A 16,810-nucleotide genomic window follows, 5' to 3' on the forward strand; every position below is an offset into this window, starting at 1 on the left:
ACAGGATCTTAGTTTTAAAACTGGGAGCTCAGAGACCATCTAACTTAATCTATTTATAGAGAAGGAACCAGAGGTCCACAGAATGATTCTCCAAGATCAAAAAATAACATTTTGGAATTTTCATTCTATTATCTGTTTTAGCAGAAAATAAGTGACTAAAATGACAGGTAGAGGTTCTAAGAACAAACTGAAGTGAACTCAATAAGGAAGCACTAACTTTTCTAAGCAACTATTAATTCTAGGCCTTAAATAGAGGTTAATGATTCTAAATCAATGTTCTTTTCAGTATGGCACAAAATACTTTCTTTTCTGCAAGGTCACTGGAGTTAAGTGACTTGCCTAGGGTCACATAGCTAAGAAAGCCTGAGTCCTCCTCCTGAACTCAGGTCCTCCTCACTTTAGGACTGCTGCTCTATCCACTGTGCCATGTAGTTGCCCACTGGCACAAAAGGCTTTCAAGCAATTCTTGGGGCTCTTTCCAACAAAAGGACTCTTAGATGAGTCCTAGATAATAGTAACTTGATTCATGGGAAATAATTTTCCTAAATAAGCAAAAGGAAAAGTATAATCTCTATGAGGGCAAGAGTTGCTTTTTTTTGTCTTCATTTTTGGATCCCTCTTTTAAAAATGTTTAGTAAATCCTTATGAGACAAAACAGTGGTTCTTTCCAAGTTTACATCATCCTATTTAGAAAATAATCAACTAAACTCAAAAGATTACAATTTAGAATTGGAAGAATCCTTTGTATCCAACTCTTTCCCTCAATTGCTAATAAGAAACTTAAGGCACCAAGAGAGTAAAAGACTTGCCCGTTAGAAACTAAGGTAGGATTTTAACCTATGTCTTTCTGACCTAAAATCCAGTACCCTCTCCATTCTGCTACACCTGCCTATTATTTTCCATTTGGTCCAAATTTCTATTTCTATTAATAATCAGCTTTTATCATTAATTGTGAGGAATTAGTGATAATATTATAATTCAATAATCATGAAATAATGCTTCATTACTGCCTAGGGAGATCACTTGAATTCATGGAGTATGCTCTTTTTAGAAAATGAGGATGATTACTAAAGCCACTTCCAGAACTATTAGCATTTTCTCAGTGCAGAAAGGATAACTGATAGAGACTCCTACCACGTGTGATTTTATTGTGCATAGTCAATATCATACTCTCTTTTTAAAATATTAGTTTTGTAAGCAGCAGCAACAATAACAGTGTATGAGGATTAACTATGATTGATGTAGCTCATCTATAATTTCTATACTTTAGGGCTGATCCTATACAATGATCCAAGACAATTCCAAAAGATAGATGATGAAAAAATATATCTACATACCGAGAAAGAACCAAGGAAGTTTGCATATAGATTGAAGTATATTATTTTTACCTTTTGGGTTTTTTTCTTGATTTTTTTCCTTTTATAGCTTCTTTCACAACATGACTAACATGGAGATACATTTTACATGACTGCACATGTATAACATATCAAACTGCTTGAGCAGGGGGAGAGAGGAAAATTTGGAACTCAACATATTTCAAAAAAATCAATGTTGAAATTTGTCTTTACATATAATTGAAAAAATAAAATACTATTAAATTAAAATTATATATATATGATATAAGTACTGTCATCTTCATACCTTATCTGCTAAGATGGCAAGTGTTCTTTCAAGGCCATTAGCTGATCTATCCTTGGCTGCCCTTGACAGTCTTTCAGCATAATAACTGACTTGGGTTTTTAAGGTGTTGATCTGGGCAATAATCTCCTTCGCTCTGATGATATCCTGTGGTGCGTATATTATTGACTGGCAGCTGGGTGAGGTACTGAAAAAAGAAAAAAAGATTTTAAAGTGACACTTAGAATAGTCCAGTAATTTAGTAAAGTTTTTTTCCCCCTGTAGAACCCAATCATTTTCCTCTAGATAATCAAGAACAATTACTCCAAAGTTCTTTGTCTTTTGTCTAAGTTGATTTTTTTTGTCAAAAATTTTCATTGACTTCATTCAAATAAAAAATTAATCTATTTATGCCCAGTGAAAATAGCAGAATATACTAGAACTGGGGGGAGAGGGAGGACTCCTCTATAGTCAACTTCATGGCAGATTTTGCTAGCAAATCCCTTATGTGGAGGTTCTTTCTATTTGGCCAATTAGCACTTTTATCTTCCTTTACTGTTCATCTCTAATCTTTCCAGTCTCTGAGTAAATTGTACCTATTTTTTTCCTTTGCTCTCAAGGTAGCAGGCCTTTTCTATTGATGAATTTCTCTCTTTTGATCTATAAGCTGTAGTGGAGAAGGAAATGTCAAATTAGTAGAGAGGTAAGAAATTTAAAATCCTGCAATGATTGGTCAATCTCTGACCTTCCTCCTCACTTCACCACTAACTAGGCAAACAAAGACCATCATCCAGACCAATGAGGCATAAATTATATTATAGGTATAGACAGACCATGAATTTCAGTAAGAATAAGTGAAATGATTTAGATATTGTCTTTGGGGGGGGGGGGGTAAAAGGGGAAGGGAACTAATCATCTTCTAAGGAGTTAGTGTCTTCAGGTCTGGCTCCTAGCTGGAGAAGATTAAATGAAAGATACAAGTCTTTTGAGCCAAGACTCCAACTCAATAAAAATACTTCCTATTTTTAAAAAAAAATCTATGAGAGCAAGGAGAATTAGAGAAGAAAAGTTACGTGTTGGAATTCATATTGCATATGACTGTAAAATCAGAGACCATGTCTAAAAAGGTACATGTTCTTCCTGGAGAAGGAGAAATGAAATAATCTCCTCAAAGGATGAACTTTGATTTTCTCTGGGTGGGGACCAATGGAAGGATGAGAGAGACATGGGAAAGCAAAATGTAGCATACATCCCACCCATTCCACACTTCTACTATGGATGCATAGGGTACAAACCAGCCTTTACTACTCTAAATTAGACTCTATTCTCACACAGATGGGTAGCCATCTCTCATCCCCACAACTGGGCGAACATGCAAAAACAAGGGATTTGCCAGAAGCCCATGCAGCAGACGGAGCTCAGATCTTTGTTTTAGTACAAGAATTTCATTTCACAGCATGAGGTTCACAAATATCCATTTTCCAATCTGCAATCACTTTTTTCAAATGAATAGCTGTCTATTTAGAATTAAGTTACTTTTAAAGCCACAAATTCAAAATGCTTTTTTAAAAGCCTTCACTTGACTGTCCTTTCCACATTAGGTGAGGAAGAACATAATTATGTTCTAATTCATTCCCAATACTTTCACCTACTAGTTTTCGATGTTTAATTTGCAATATTCACCACAGAGAGGCTTTGTGAGATGTAAGAGAAGGGAAATTTTAAAGCTTCTGTGTGGCAGGTTTTGTGCAAATTAAAATACTGCAAGATATGTATGTATCTAATTATTACCTTTTAAAAATGATTATGACTAAATTAGAGAGGATAACATTAAAAAGGAAGTCCATACTGCAACAAACATCTTAATACTGGGTATGTGTTATGTTAAAATCCAATTAAACACCCAGGGGAGAGGAGAACCCTTTAGATCAGGAGTTCTTAAAATGGGATCTGCATAATAATTTCAGAGAGAAGGAGAGGAATGGTCTGAAATGGGGAAAAATATATATATATATATCTTTACTTTTCACTCATATCTAATTGAATTTTAAAAGCATGTCTTTCAATTATGAATCTAGACAATAAACATTATTCTAAGAAGGGATTCATAAGCTTCATTGGACTGCTAAAGGGGTTTATGACACAAAAATGATTAAGAACACCTGCTTTACACATTGCTAATTATTCTACCACCAAAGGCAAGAAGAAAGATATACCATTTTCTTGCATCAGTGGTTTAATGGGGAGAGGGAGTAGTGTGATGATATGACTATAAAAGAAAATTGTTTGAAAATAATTCCAAACTAGGACAAAATCACCCGAGAAAGGACAAAGCATTAATCATACTGTTTTCTTAATTTTTCTTCATATTAAAGAGAAATATCAGTTTATTCTTTTAGAATCAACTTTATTATTTCATGCTCATATTGAAAAGTTTTGAAAACAAATGATAAACTGAGAATTAGCTATTCATTATCTTAGAAAATTGCAGTTGAAAGAGGAAAATAAAAGAAATTCCTACAACATTTATAGCTAAGTTCACTTAAAATCAACACAGACAATGGTGCCACAAAATACAACATTTAAAAAGCGCTGTACATTTAGAAATATGAAACAATTATTTTTTTCTATTTAAGAACAAGACCCCCAACAAAAACTCTCTCCACAAACAGAAAACTCACCAACATTCCTCATAACTGCTAAAGAAAAGAATCAAAATTAAAGTTAGCAGATTGTTAGAGAAAAAAAAAAACAAATGCAAAAATAAGCCAAGTGATTTCTTGAAAATACTTCTTTAAAACAATAAGAACAAAAAACCCTGAGTGTAGCTATGAAGAAATTTGTAGACCAAATATATGTTAACTGAGTCAGAGAATATTAATCAGTTGCTTCATGCTCAAAGCCCACAGGCAATTCATTCACAAGAAAAATCTATTTGTTCTCAATAAAAATTTTAAAATCGAAATTAAAGGCTTATGAGTGGTTTTTATATTAGTAATGGGAGTCAGGAAAGAATGAAAAAAATGTATATATCATTTTTAAGCATAGAATAAGCACTTGGGGGAAATTCATTAATAACATTGTTCAACAAAGTTTTGCAAGGTGAATGTTGAAGACTCTTGTGTGTATTTGAAAAATAAAATATTAAATACTATTAAAATATTATTTTTAAAATGCTGTTCAGTATTTCTTAGACCTTATATAGTAGATAAGTTTTTTTCATTAATTCATCAACACTATTAGTCCTAGGTCTCCCCCATCTTCCTCAAGGAGGCACAACACTAACACCACAGAACAATAACAGCATAAGCAAAAGTTTTCTCTTGAGGGAACCTATCGGATGAATCATACCTTATCATAAAAACCAAAAAATACACTCAAATGCTTATCACAGAGCAACATGCAAGAAGGCCATAGAAGCATGTTTACTGACTGGCTGTGATGGGCTGAGGTCAAGACTTCATTTTGTTTTTTAGCCTTGCTGGGAAGCACAACAAATCATATTTACCCAAGAACATTTGGAATTGCTGAATTATAAAGTTGTTAGCTATTCAGCCTGCCTATATTTAGGAAGTATTCTTGATAGCACTGGCTTAGGAGTTGAAAGCAATCTATTGTGATGTTCTAGTTCAGCCCTTGAACACAAGTAGGGCCATACTTAAAATTTCCTAGACATTTCCTCCCATTTTATTGTTAACAGAAATAGATAACCACTAGTAAGTCACTTTCACATAGCTTTTTATTTATTTCATAAAAGTGGTTTTCCTAAAATATAACTCTGAGTCACATTTTTTCACCTCTTTTCCTTACCTCAATAAATTCCTGTTACTCCCTATTACTTCTAGGACCAAATATAAAAACCCTCTGGCAACTTAAGGCTCCTCCCAATCTCTCCCCGGCTTACTTTTCTTATCTTCTTACATTTTATTCCCTGCTTCACTAACTATGAAATCCAGGAATGATGGCCTCCATGCAGTTTCTTAAACACGACATTTCCTCTTCTGATTCTTTACCTCTGCTGTATCAATACCCCATGCTCAGCACCTTTTCTTCCACTCACCTCCACTTTTTAGCTTTCCTAGCTTTTTTTTCAGACTTGGCTCCCACTTTCTGAAGGAGACCTTAGTTTCTTAAACATGACATTTCCTCTCCTAATTTTTTATTTACACGCCTTGCTTGGAATGCTATTTCCCTCTTACTTCTGTTAGCTTTCCTAGCTTCTTTCAAGACTCAGCCCCCATCTTCTAAAGGAGACCTTACCCTGTCTCCACTTACCTACCACTGCCTTCCAGATTGAGATTACTTTCCATGCATATCTAAAGTTATGTAGTCTCCCCCATTATAATGCAAGCTCCTTGAGAGCAGGGCCTGTATTTTTGCTTTTCTTTTGTATCCCCAGCAATTAGGACTGAGGGTACCATGTCTGGTATGTAATAAACACTTAGAATGTGTTCAATGACTATGTTATGATCTCAGATTTCTCTTCTTCAAAGTACAATTTCAATTCTTTTGGACTTCTCATTGGCTCAACTATCTTTTGCTGGTAACTGGTCATTTTCTTTTGACTTCCTACAAGAAGATTCTTCAAAATATGACTGCTCCCCAAAGCTCTGAAATACAAAGTTCAGGGCAGATTCATGTGCAAAGTCATTAGACCCCATTCATTACATGACATCAATACAATGGAGAACTGTACTAGGAGGTTTCTTCCTTCAACAACCAAAAAGGAGAAGTATCAACTTTTGAGTTCAAGGCACCATGTTCCTGAATCCATCACGTTTGGACATAAAGACTCAGACAGGTCCCAGATTTGAATTCAGTTTGTATACACTTTTGTAATTAGTCTGCTGTCTTCACTATTTTTCTTGCTTTTGAGTTCTGTAAGAACAGAGTGCAAAATCATTTTTCCTTGATTATTTTACAAAGGAGACTTAAGTCTACTTCGAGGGATGATGATCAAGCCTACGTGGGCTTGATACTCCCAAATGACCATCTTGCTGACCCTTGAAACCGATGACAATTTTTTTCTGAAATCATATAATCCCATCTACTCATTAAATCAATTCTTTCATGTGCTTCAGATTCATTAAGAAAGAAAAGATTTTTATTTGCTAAATGATTTTCAAAGTCAGATTAACTTTTAAAAAATAATTTGTCCTAAACTTTAAAGAGCATGAGAAGAATCTGATACCTTCACTCATCCAGCCAGCTCCTTGACACAATACGAAGAACAAAACCAATTCTACAAGGCAGCTCCTTCCACTGAGCCAGAAGCAGCTCAAACTGGACAGATTTCCCCCCCTAAGCTTGAAGGACGTCAAAACGAGAAAGAAGCTCTGTCGTTACTTACTGTTTCTTGGTCTCTTCAAATTTGTGCAGCCGCTTTCGAAGACCTCCTGACTTAAAGCCTTGGCAATGCGCTGCCGCTGCTCCTATGGTTATGATATCATAGTTCTGATCTGAAGGAAAAGAAAGGCCTCGGCAATGACTCTGGGCCCACGGCCTGCAGGTGTGTCAGCAAAGCCACCCAGCCGACAGAGACAAGCGCTCCTTCTGAACGGGGCTGCCTGCAGGAAGCTTTCTCCCGGCCTCAGTCACATGGTCCCTATACCCAGAGCGCGAAGTCCAGGAAGTCACATGGTCCCCATTCCCTGCCCTGAACCCTGGGCTCTACGGGTCACGTGGTCTCTAAAGGTCAGACCCACAGGAAGTGATGGATGTGACCCACAGGAAGCAGATGACATTGGTCAAGGATGGTTACGTCCTTTTAGTCTATCCAATAAAAAGGCTCGGGTCTTTTGCTTTTTAAATCTTGGACAAGCAAGAAGCTGGTCAGGTTCCAGAAACATATGGCGGGAGTTGGGATGGCGAAGAGAGGAGGGGGGGAGGGAGGAAGGAAGGAAAAGAGGGAGGGAGGGAAAAAAGGAAGGAGAGAGGGGGGAAGGAGGGCAGAAGGGGGAGGAAGGGGAGGAAGGAGGAAGGAGAGGAAGGGAGGGAGGGAGGGAGGAAGAGAAGAAGGAAGGGAGGAAGAGAGGAAGGGAAGAAGGAGAGGAAGGGAAGAAGGAGAGGAAGGGAAGAAGGAGAGGAAGGGAGGGAGGAAGAGAGAGAGGGAAGAGGGAAAGGAGGGAGGAAGGGAGGGAGGAAGAAAAGGAAGGCGGGAGGGAGGAAGAAAGGGAGGAGAGGAAGGGAGGGAGGGAGGAAGAGAGAGGGAAGAGGGAAAGGAGGGAGGGAGGGAGGAAGGAAGAAAAGGAAAGCGGGAGGGAGGGAGGAAGGGGAAGAGGGAGAGAGGAGGGAGGAAGCTGGGGAAGAAAGGGAAGTGAGGAAGGGAGGGTTAAGGATGCTATAACCCATACCAAAAAGCTAATTAGTTGTCTATAGATCTTACATATCAAGAAATGGATTCTCACCCAAAAGAATGGCACATAGGATTATGGAAATTGATCAGGCAATCCTTTCCTACTTTTCCTTTTTCAAGGATGATTACTGGCAATTTAGGATTAGTTATAGAATCTTAAGAGACAGAATTGGTCAGGGAATGGTGGAGCTAAAAGTCTCAAGAGGAAGAAATGCAGCCCCTTAAAATATATATGTGTACACATACACACATACATACATATATAAATTTTATATAAATATGAAAAAATCCACTTGCCTCTTTCTCACATTTATTATGAGTTAGCCAGCAGATGATTATATGAAGAAGTCTAAGGCCTACTTATCTCAGGTATTAGTTATCTAGGGATAGAGAGAAGTCCAATATGTACTTAATAAAAGGATAAGAGAAAGAAATACCTGATGCTCCATCATCTTGGACTCGCATTCTCTGTATGTGCAAATTTGTGGGTACAAATTCCAACTTTTTATCAGCTTTCAAGCTGCTTGCTTTAAATGAGGGGCCTACAGCAATGGAACAAGAAAAGATATATTTCATACAAAAGATATTCTCCATGTGCAAATAACATAAAAAAAGAAAAAAAAGATATCAGCATGTTTCTGAATATAGCCAGGTATGCTGGGGTGGTGGCTTGGAGATTTCTGAGTTGCCTACAAGAACATTTTAATTTGCAGATGGTAAGTAGGTGTAAACATTGGAGGAAAGGGCAACTTGCTGGCCAGGAGACTAGTTCCAGGATGTTTAGGTGGAACATACTGTTAGTAAGGGTGAGGAAAGTCATCAGAGCTCTCTATGGAAACAGCAAGACACCATTTGGAAGCTAAACACTGTGGCATGCACATAGACAGCCATAGAGTTATGCAAAGCAAGTGGGTGGATATGTCATACTCTATTACCACATGGCTAAGCCAAAAATTACTTAATGCCAACTGTAGAGATACTTTAACATCAAAATTAAAGCTATCTGCTCAACTAGAACAATATCTATCCATCCTGGGATGCGAGAAGAAAACCTGCTCATGAAACATCAAAAGGAAAATATGTGGTAGACCTTCATACATCAGTCTTTCAAACACAACAAAAGCAACAATAAAATATGCACACATAAGTTAGGAAGGAATTTTGCATAAATGTTTTAGATCTTATTTTGGTTATTCACCTTTCATTCAAATCCTATCCCAATGCCATATCCATAGCATGGTGGTCACCTAAAGTTCTCTGAGGCTATACCACTGAAGTGTACAAATTCTAATACATTGTCCTAAGGTAGAAAGTCTTCAAAGACAGAGCTTGAGAACCACCCAACTATTGAAAAAGGACCACTACTAGATCGGGTATAAGATGATGCATTTTTAAAAACATATTAACTTTTGAAAGTTATCTTCCAAATCAGTAAGAGGTTGCAATCTGAAAAAATGAGGGGAGCACAAGCAGTAACAAAATAAAAGAACCTAGAAATACTGCAACATCTATAGCATATGACTCCATTACAGGATAAAGGAAAATATACCTACATCCACTTCACAACTGAAAATAACTTTATCTTTTCCTTTATTATTATTATTATTATTTTAATTATAGCTTTTTATTGACAGAACATAAGCATGGGTAATTTTTCAACACTGTCCCTGCAATCACCTCTTTTCCCTTCCACCAACTTTTACCTTCCCTCACCCAATGCCCTCGCCTAAATGGCAGGCAGTCTCATACATGTTAAACATACTTTACCTTTTTCTTAAAAAAATTATAATCAAAAGATTTAGAGGAAAAACCCCAATCTAACTGAAATAATATTATCTTATTCTAAAGTAGTTCTTAATTTTTATTTGTGTAAATGATGTCTAACAAAGCCTATAAATCCTGTCTCAGAATAAGGATTTTAAATACATACAATATCATAAATAAGGATTACAAAGGAAACCAATTATACTGGAATGCAATTATCAAAATATTTAATAAAACAAGTGTACATACCCCAGGTTATTCTAAAAATCCCTGCTTTAGTGGCTGGAAGGTATAGTGAATCAAAAACCTGGCTTGGCATTAGGAAAACCTATGTCCAAGAACTGTCTTTGATATATATACTAGCTCAACGACTGGATGAATCACTTAATCTTTCAGGGTCCCAAGAAACTCTCTTAAAACTATAACTTGTAAAAAGTTAATGGCTTATAATTTTGTCAGGAGAGAAGAAAGAAAAAAATCTATCAAGCAAATAAGTTCATCTATCTTCAAACAAGGTCTGGATGACTTATTTTTAACATTTAATATTTTCACTCAATTTTTTTTCTACTTTCTTCAAAAGAAAAACAATGGTCCATATTTATATTTGGCTTCTTCTCACACATGTATATGAAGGATACAGAGGTCCTTTACAGATCTAAGTCTATAAAGCCAAGATGGAAATCATGAGTATATTTTTCACATGAAAAATTTAAGTGTTCAATGGAGAAATTATATTTGACACTGAGGATATATATATGGTGGGAATGAAGGAAGGTATTTCAAGATAGGAATACTTGGTCACAAATACTGAGGTAAAAGACAATAGTATTTTAAAATCTAAAACCCATTCCACTTAGAATCACAGACAGACTGAGAGGGACTGAAGTACCATCATTATTTTGTTTCTATGCTAAAATTATTCACTTTTTTTTCCAAAGAGAAATAGCAAAATATTTTTTTAGCTTCGCTTTTAAATTTTTCAAAAGTAGAATACTAGCTTATACCATCCTCATTTTCATTTCAACTACCATCCAAAACAAAAGAATTCAGAAAACTAATGTTTTCAGAACAAGTAATTTGGGTCTTTTTCTGTCATTCATTCTGGTCAAAGATGAAACAACATAGTATAATAATAATATTGCTCTTTAATCCTTCATTCTGGTGCTTGAAACTTGGAACTGTCATGGAACTACTAAAGGCTCACCCTTTAAAATTAAATCTGAAAAATTCATACTTAGAGGAATTCTTATTTACATGAGAATCTAGAAAAATTCATTTAAAATAACTTATTAGTATCGATTACATATTATTAATATCTAATATTACATGATATTAATAATTCTTTATGAGTGAAGCAGAATTGAATTAGCCTAAAGGAAACACAAAATATACAAAATTAGAGAAGCTACCCCAAATGTTCTTTTGGACTATTTGTGTTCACCCTATGGCAGAGCATTCCAAGCTCGTATTAGTCTGATCAACCACAGTTGGATTCACTATAACTTGATTCTAACATAATGATGTCATTTTGTTCCTTTTCAAAAACAAAAGACAACACCACCACATAATATTAATACTTAATACATATTAAGATACTGAGCAATAAGGTCATTAGAACTAAGTGTTTCTTTCTTTCTTTCTGCTGAGGCAATTGGAGTTAAATGACTTGCCCAGAGTCACACAGCTAGGAAGTGTTAAGTATCTGAAATCAGATTTAAATTCAGGTCTCCTTGACTTCAGGGCTGGTGCTCTATCCACTGTACTGCCCAGCTGCCCCGAGATGGTATTATTTCTAAAGAGAAAAAAGGAAAAAGCACTTGGAGGAATAATTTCACTAACCTTTGTACTGATGTAAGTTAGTTAGGTTTTCTTGATACGTTAGTATTATTGTTTGGTACTGAGTAGCTATTTGTCGACGGAGACTTTCCCAGCAAGGAGAGAGCTCTCCCAATTCTTCCAACTCACAAACCCTGCAAAGACAGAAAAAAACAGACAACTTACATTAAACTCCAGGGCTGATTAGCATCTTCAACTAACTGTGTTCATGGAATACTGGTATTCTGTGCAATGTGATTGAAAACTCTGTGGTGAGCTCTTTAGTATACTATTTTTTTAAAATTTAGTTTAATTCTTTTAAAACTTTTTTGTTCCATAACTTGGTTTTAATTTTCCAATGTGTAGCTTCCCTCTTTAGTGCCCCTTCTATCACAAAAGCCATTTCTTATTTTAAAAAAGAGGGGAAAAAAAAAAGCAAAAATTCAGCAAAAATTACTAAAACTATATTAATTAAGACCAACGGTATAGGCAATGTTTCAAATTATCCCTCATCTCTTCATAGAAAGGAAGAAGGTACATTTTTATATTTCTTCTTTGAGGCTGAGCTTGGTCACTATATATACACAGTATTTATTTCTACTTGTCATTGTGCTTTCCATTTATTTTGTGGGAGTCACCATGTACACTATTTCCATTTACATCCCTTTGTATTATCTTGTATAAGTTAATTCACACCCTTTTTTGTTTTTCATATTCACTGGGACAAACATTTAGTGCTAATAATAATTTTCTTTTATTTATTGTTTTTCTCCCAGTTACATTAAAATATATATTTTTTACATTTATTTTTAACATTTTTGAGTTCTGGAGTCTCTCCCTTATTCCCACTCACAATTAAGAAACCACATGTGAAGTTATAAAAAATATTTTCATAAAAGTCAAGTTATAAAAGAAAACCTAGATCTCTCACCCTAATGAACATAAAAACCCTCAAGAAAAATTGAGTTGAAAGAGAGAAAGAGAAAAAAAGAGAGAAAGAGAGAGAGTGAGAGAAGGCTTCAATTTGTACGCAGACACAATTAGTCTGTTTTCTGGGTATGGATAGTATTTTTCATCACAAGTATTTCAGAGTTGTCGTGGATGATTGTGTTACTGAGAATAGTAATCATTTACTGCTGGTCATCCCAGAATATTGCAATTACTTTGTTTACAATACATTTCACTTTGCTTGAGTGCTAGAGGTCTTTCCAGGTTTTTCTAAGAGCATCCTACTCATCATTTCCCATAGAACAATAATATTCCATTAATCATAATTTTCTTACATACAATATGAATCATATGCATTTTGATGAAATCTATGATCACATTTAAGTGGTGTTATCTTTCTCAATGACATATTTAACAACCTGATTAATCCTTTAAGATTCTTTCGGATCTTCAAGAGATCATCCAACATACTGGGGGCCTTTCTATAAATCAGAATCACTGCACAGATATCAGTGGACTATATAGGCAATTTATCATCTCTCACTAACCATCAGCCTGACCCCCTTTTCCATCATACATATATCTGATGAAACTCTTTATACTATAATCCAGAGCAATTCTTCATTGACGTTATATTGCTGCCTCTTTGCATCCACGGTACACTTCTCCCTGTTCTTTGGATGACTAGCAACTTTAAATCTTCAAAGATTATGTTACTTCATGACACTTATGAAGCATCATGAGAATATTTGCATTACACAGAAGGTCAGCATCATTAGAAGTAACTGTCAATTTCCCAAAGGAAATGAAGGCCACTTTGTCCTGGTTCAATTTTTGTCTATCCAAGATACATACAGCCTGATCAGTTTTATGCATTGGGGTCTATTTCACTTTATATTCTGCTACTGCATGCCAGCAGTGATTCTTAATTTACTTGTTTTTTCCTATGAGGATATTTACATTGGACATAACAGCTATTATAGATCTCATTTAGGAGGATCTACCAGGTTTTAGAGTTTGAAACAATCAGCATAATATCATCTGTAACCGTGAGCAACTAGAGAATTTCACAATCTCTCATTTGGACTCTGCTTTGGCTCTCCTCTGTGACAATAGCCAACATTTTTGGCAAAAGTGTTTTTCTGAATTGTGATGCATACTAATCATCAGAGGGCTGAACAATGTAATTTTTTATCATACTTTTCAAAGAACCTTGGATGATTTTGATATAAACATGAGACATCTTTAAAGGAGAAAATTTGTTCTATTGAATCAAAAGCTGCTTTTTTTTTTTTTAATAACTTTTTATTGATAGAACTCATGCAGGGTAATTTTTTACAACATTATCCCTTGCATTCACTTCTGTTCTGATTTTTCCCTTCCCTCCCTCCACCCCCTCCCCCAGATGGCAAGCAATCCTTTACATGTTGAATAGGTTACAGTATATCCTGGATACAATATACGTGTGCAGAACCGAACAGTTTTCTTGTTGCACAGGGAGAATTGAATTCAGAAGGTATAAATAACCCGGGAAGAAAAACAAAAATGCAAGCAGTTTATATTCATCTCCCAGTGTTCTTTCTTTGGGTGTAGCTGCTTCTGCCCATCTTTGATCATTTGAAACTGAATTAGCTCTCTTTATGGAAGAGATCCACTTCCATCAGAATACATCCTTAAACAGTATCATTGTTGAGGTATATAATGATCTCCTGGTTCTGCTCATTTCACTCAGCATCAGTTCATGTAAGTCTCGCCAATCCTCTCTGTATTCATCAAAAGCTACTTTTTTAAGCAACAAAAAATAAGTATAATGAGATTCTCTGCCCCTCTAAGTCAATTTATATGACTATAACATTTTAGTTTATGCTGTGGGATAATTTTTATGAAAGCCTATTTGTTTCTTTCACATATATCTTCATCAAAGATGTCCTTCATGCGTGTGTAGATTGTTTTCATAAAAAAAAATTATTTTGGGTAGAAATGGGAAAGTTGATACTTATCAACATTTTCTTGGCTACCCTATTTGGATAATATTAAAGTACATAAATTTTTTTCTTTCTTTTTTTTTTTTATTAAAGCTTTTTATTTTCAAAACATATGCATGGCTAATTTTTCAACATTAACCCTCTTAAAACCTTGTGTCAGTTTTCTCTCCCTTCCCTCACCTCCTCCCCCAGATTGCAAGTAATCCAATATATCCAAACATGGTAGAAATATGGTTTTTTTGGTTTGTTTGTTTTGGCTGAGGCAATTGGGATTAAGTGACTTGTCCAGGGTCACACAGCTAGGAAGTGTTAAGTGTCTGAGGCCAGATTTGGACTCAGGTCCTCCTGACTTCAGGGCTGGTACTCTACCCACTGAAGCACACAGTGCCCCCATATAAATTTTTAAAAAGCATTTGATATCTCCTTTTCAGACATCTTGAGCATGAATCCCTCAATGTCCTCGAAATGGTCCCCTCCAATATGGACTTCTTTTATGGCTACTTATCTAATATAGTTCGCTGTATTTTGTTGTCTTTAGTGCCACTTTTCCTCTTTTAATAGCACAATGGAGATTATAAAAATCCAAAAGTGGTGGCTCAGAAATTTGTCACAGAAATCTTAGCAGACCTTTTCCATTTCTTATTTGCCTTTTGTTCTCAGTTTCATCTTTAATGCCTCTGGTATGCCTTTTTGTTGGGTGTTTTGGAAAAACTTTTAATAACTCTGTTTCCTCCTTCTTCTTGCTATTTTATAAGACACTATCATTCATAATCTACCATCTTCTTCCATAACATTTTACAAATTCATACACTAAATTAGGGTGGCCTTAGATAGGTTTCTTTCCCTTTATTAACTTTTTCTTGCCCAAGGGATTTTAGGTCTCTTACACTGCTTTTAGGAGTTGATATTTGTGGATGCCAAGTTCTCATTTGTTAGCTTTAGTAACGTAAATATTTCATGATTCACAGACCTCAATTGTATGTCATATCTCCTTAGTTCTGTCCTTTCAATTTATTATTGATTTTTATCCTTGCTCTGACAAAGTGACAATCTGACTAAAGAGATAATTTGAATATGACTCCACACTGCTTACTAGTCATTGCCCAACTGTTCCAGCATATCAATTAAGGTTTTTTTTTTTTTTTTTTTTAAGGATGTTACTGACGTTGGTTGGTACATCTCCAGGCTATTTTAAAAATATTTCATTTTAATTTTTTTCCTCCTACATATAATTGTTTATATGTAAACAAAACTTTTTAAACAATCTGTTTTTTTAGATTTTGGGTTAACTATTCCCTTCCTCTCAACTTTCCCCCTTCCTTGAGAAGGCAAGCAATTTGACATAGGTGATACAGCAGTCATGCAAAATATTTCCATATTAGTCATATTGCAAAAGAAAACACAAACCGAAAAAAAAAGAATGCTAAAATCTGCATTCAGATTCCATTAATTCTTTCTCTGAAGGTAGATAGCATTATTCAAATATCTTCTTGAAGGAGATAAACAGCTATCTGGGCAGAAATTAGGTTCAGATCAAGATCTTACACTATATCCTACAATAAATTCAAAACAGACATATACTCTAGGTATAAAAGGTCATATCAAAGAAATCAGAAGATCAAAGAAGATAATTTTTTTTCAAATATGATAGGGGAAAGATTAATGGTCACAAAATTAATAGAGAAGATCACAAAATATAAAATAAACAATTTTGGTAACAAAATTGAAAAGGTTTTACACAAAGTCAATGAAATTAAAATTAGAAGGGAGACAATTAAGGGAAAATCTCACATCCTTCCAGAAGAATCTTATGTAAGAGGACAGTCATAAAATGAACTTAAAGAAAGCCATGCAGCCCTTTTTGTAGTGGCTAGAAACGGGAAATTGAATGGATGCCCATCAATTGGAGAATGGCTGAATAAATTGTGGTATATGAACGTTATGGAATATTATTGTTCTGTAAGAAATGACTAGCAGGATGAATACAGAGAGTCTTGGAGGGACTTACATGAATTGATGTTAAGTGAAATAAGTAGAACCAGGAGATCATTATACACTTCAACAACAATACTATATGAAGATCAATTCTAATGGAAGTGGCTATCTTCAATAAGGAGAGGATCCAAATCAGTTCCAACTGATCAGTAATGAACAGAACCAGCTACACGCAGTGAAAGAACTATGGGAAATGAGTGGACCACAACATAGCATTTACACTCTGTTATTGTTCACTTGCATTTTTGTTTTTCTTCTTTCTAAATCAGATTTTTCTTGTGTAGCAAGACAACTGTATAAATATGTATACATATATTGTATTTAATATATA

At 35.1% G+C, this 16,810-nt stretch overlaps 1 protein-coding gene across 11 annotated transcripts in view; it reads right to left on the minus strand.

Moving 5' to 3' along the window:
* Positions 1-16,810, minus strand: part of INPP4A (inositol polyphosphate-4-phosphatase type I A) — a 189,388-nt gene that overhangs the window by 43,774 nt on the left and 128,804 nt on the right. For 8 of the 11 annotated variants that reach the window (XM_051984678.1, XM_051984681.1, XM_051984676.1 and 5 more), the window contains 5 exons: positions 11,576-11,706; positions 8,410-8,514; positions 6,968-7,076; positions 4,299-4,316; positions 1,642-1,825 (listed from right to left, as the gene is read on the minus strand). In XM_051984678.1, the coding sequence (XP_051840638.1) occupies positions 1,642-1,825; positions 4,299-4,316; positions 6,968-7,076; positions 8,410-8,514; positions 11,576-11,706 (547 nt within the window). The remainder of the gene's footprint in view (positions 1-1,641; positions 1,826-4,298; positions 4,317-6,967; positions 7,077-8,409; positions 8,515-11,575; positions 11,707-16,810) is intronic. The other 3 variants (XM_051984683.1, XM_051984679.1, XM_051984677.1) reach the window with 1 other exon arrangement.

Source organism: Antechinus flavipes, chromosome 3, assembly GCF_016432865.1.
Source record: "Antechinus flavipes isolate AdamAnt ecotype Samford, QLD, Australia chromosome 3, AdamAnt_v2, whole genome shotgun sequence".
Taxonomy (NCBI): Eukaryota; Metazoa; Chordata; class Mammalia; order Dasyuromorphia; family Dasyuridae; genus Antechinus; species Antechinus flavipes.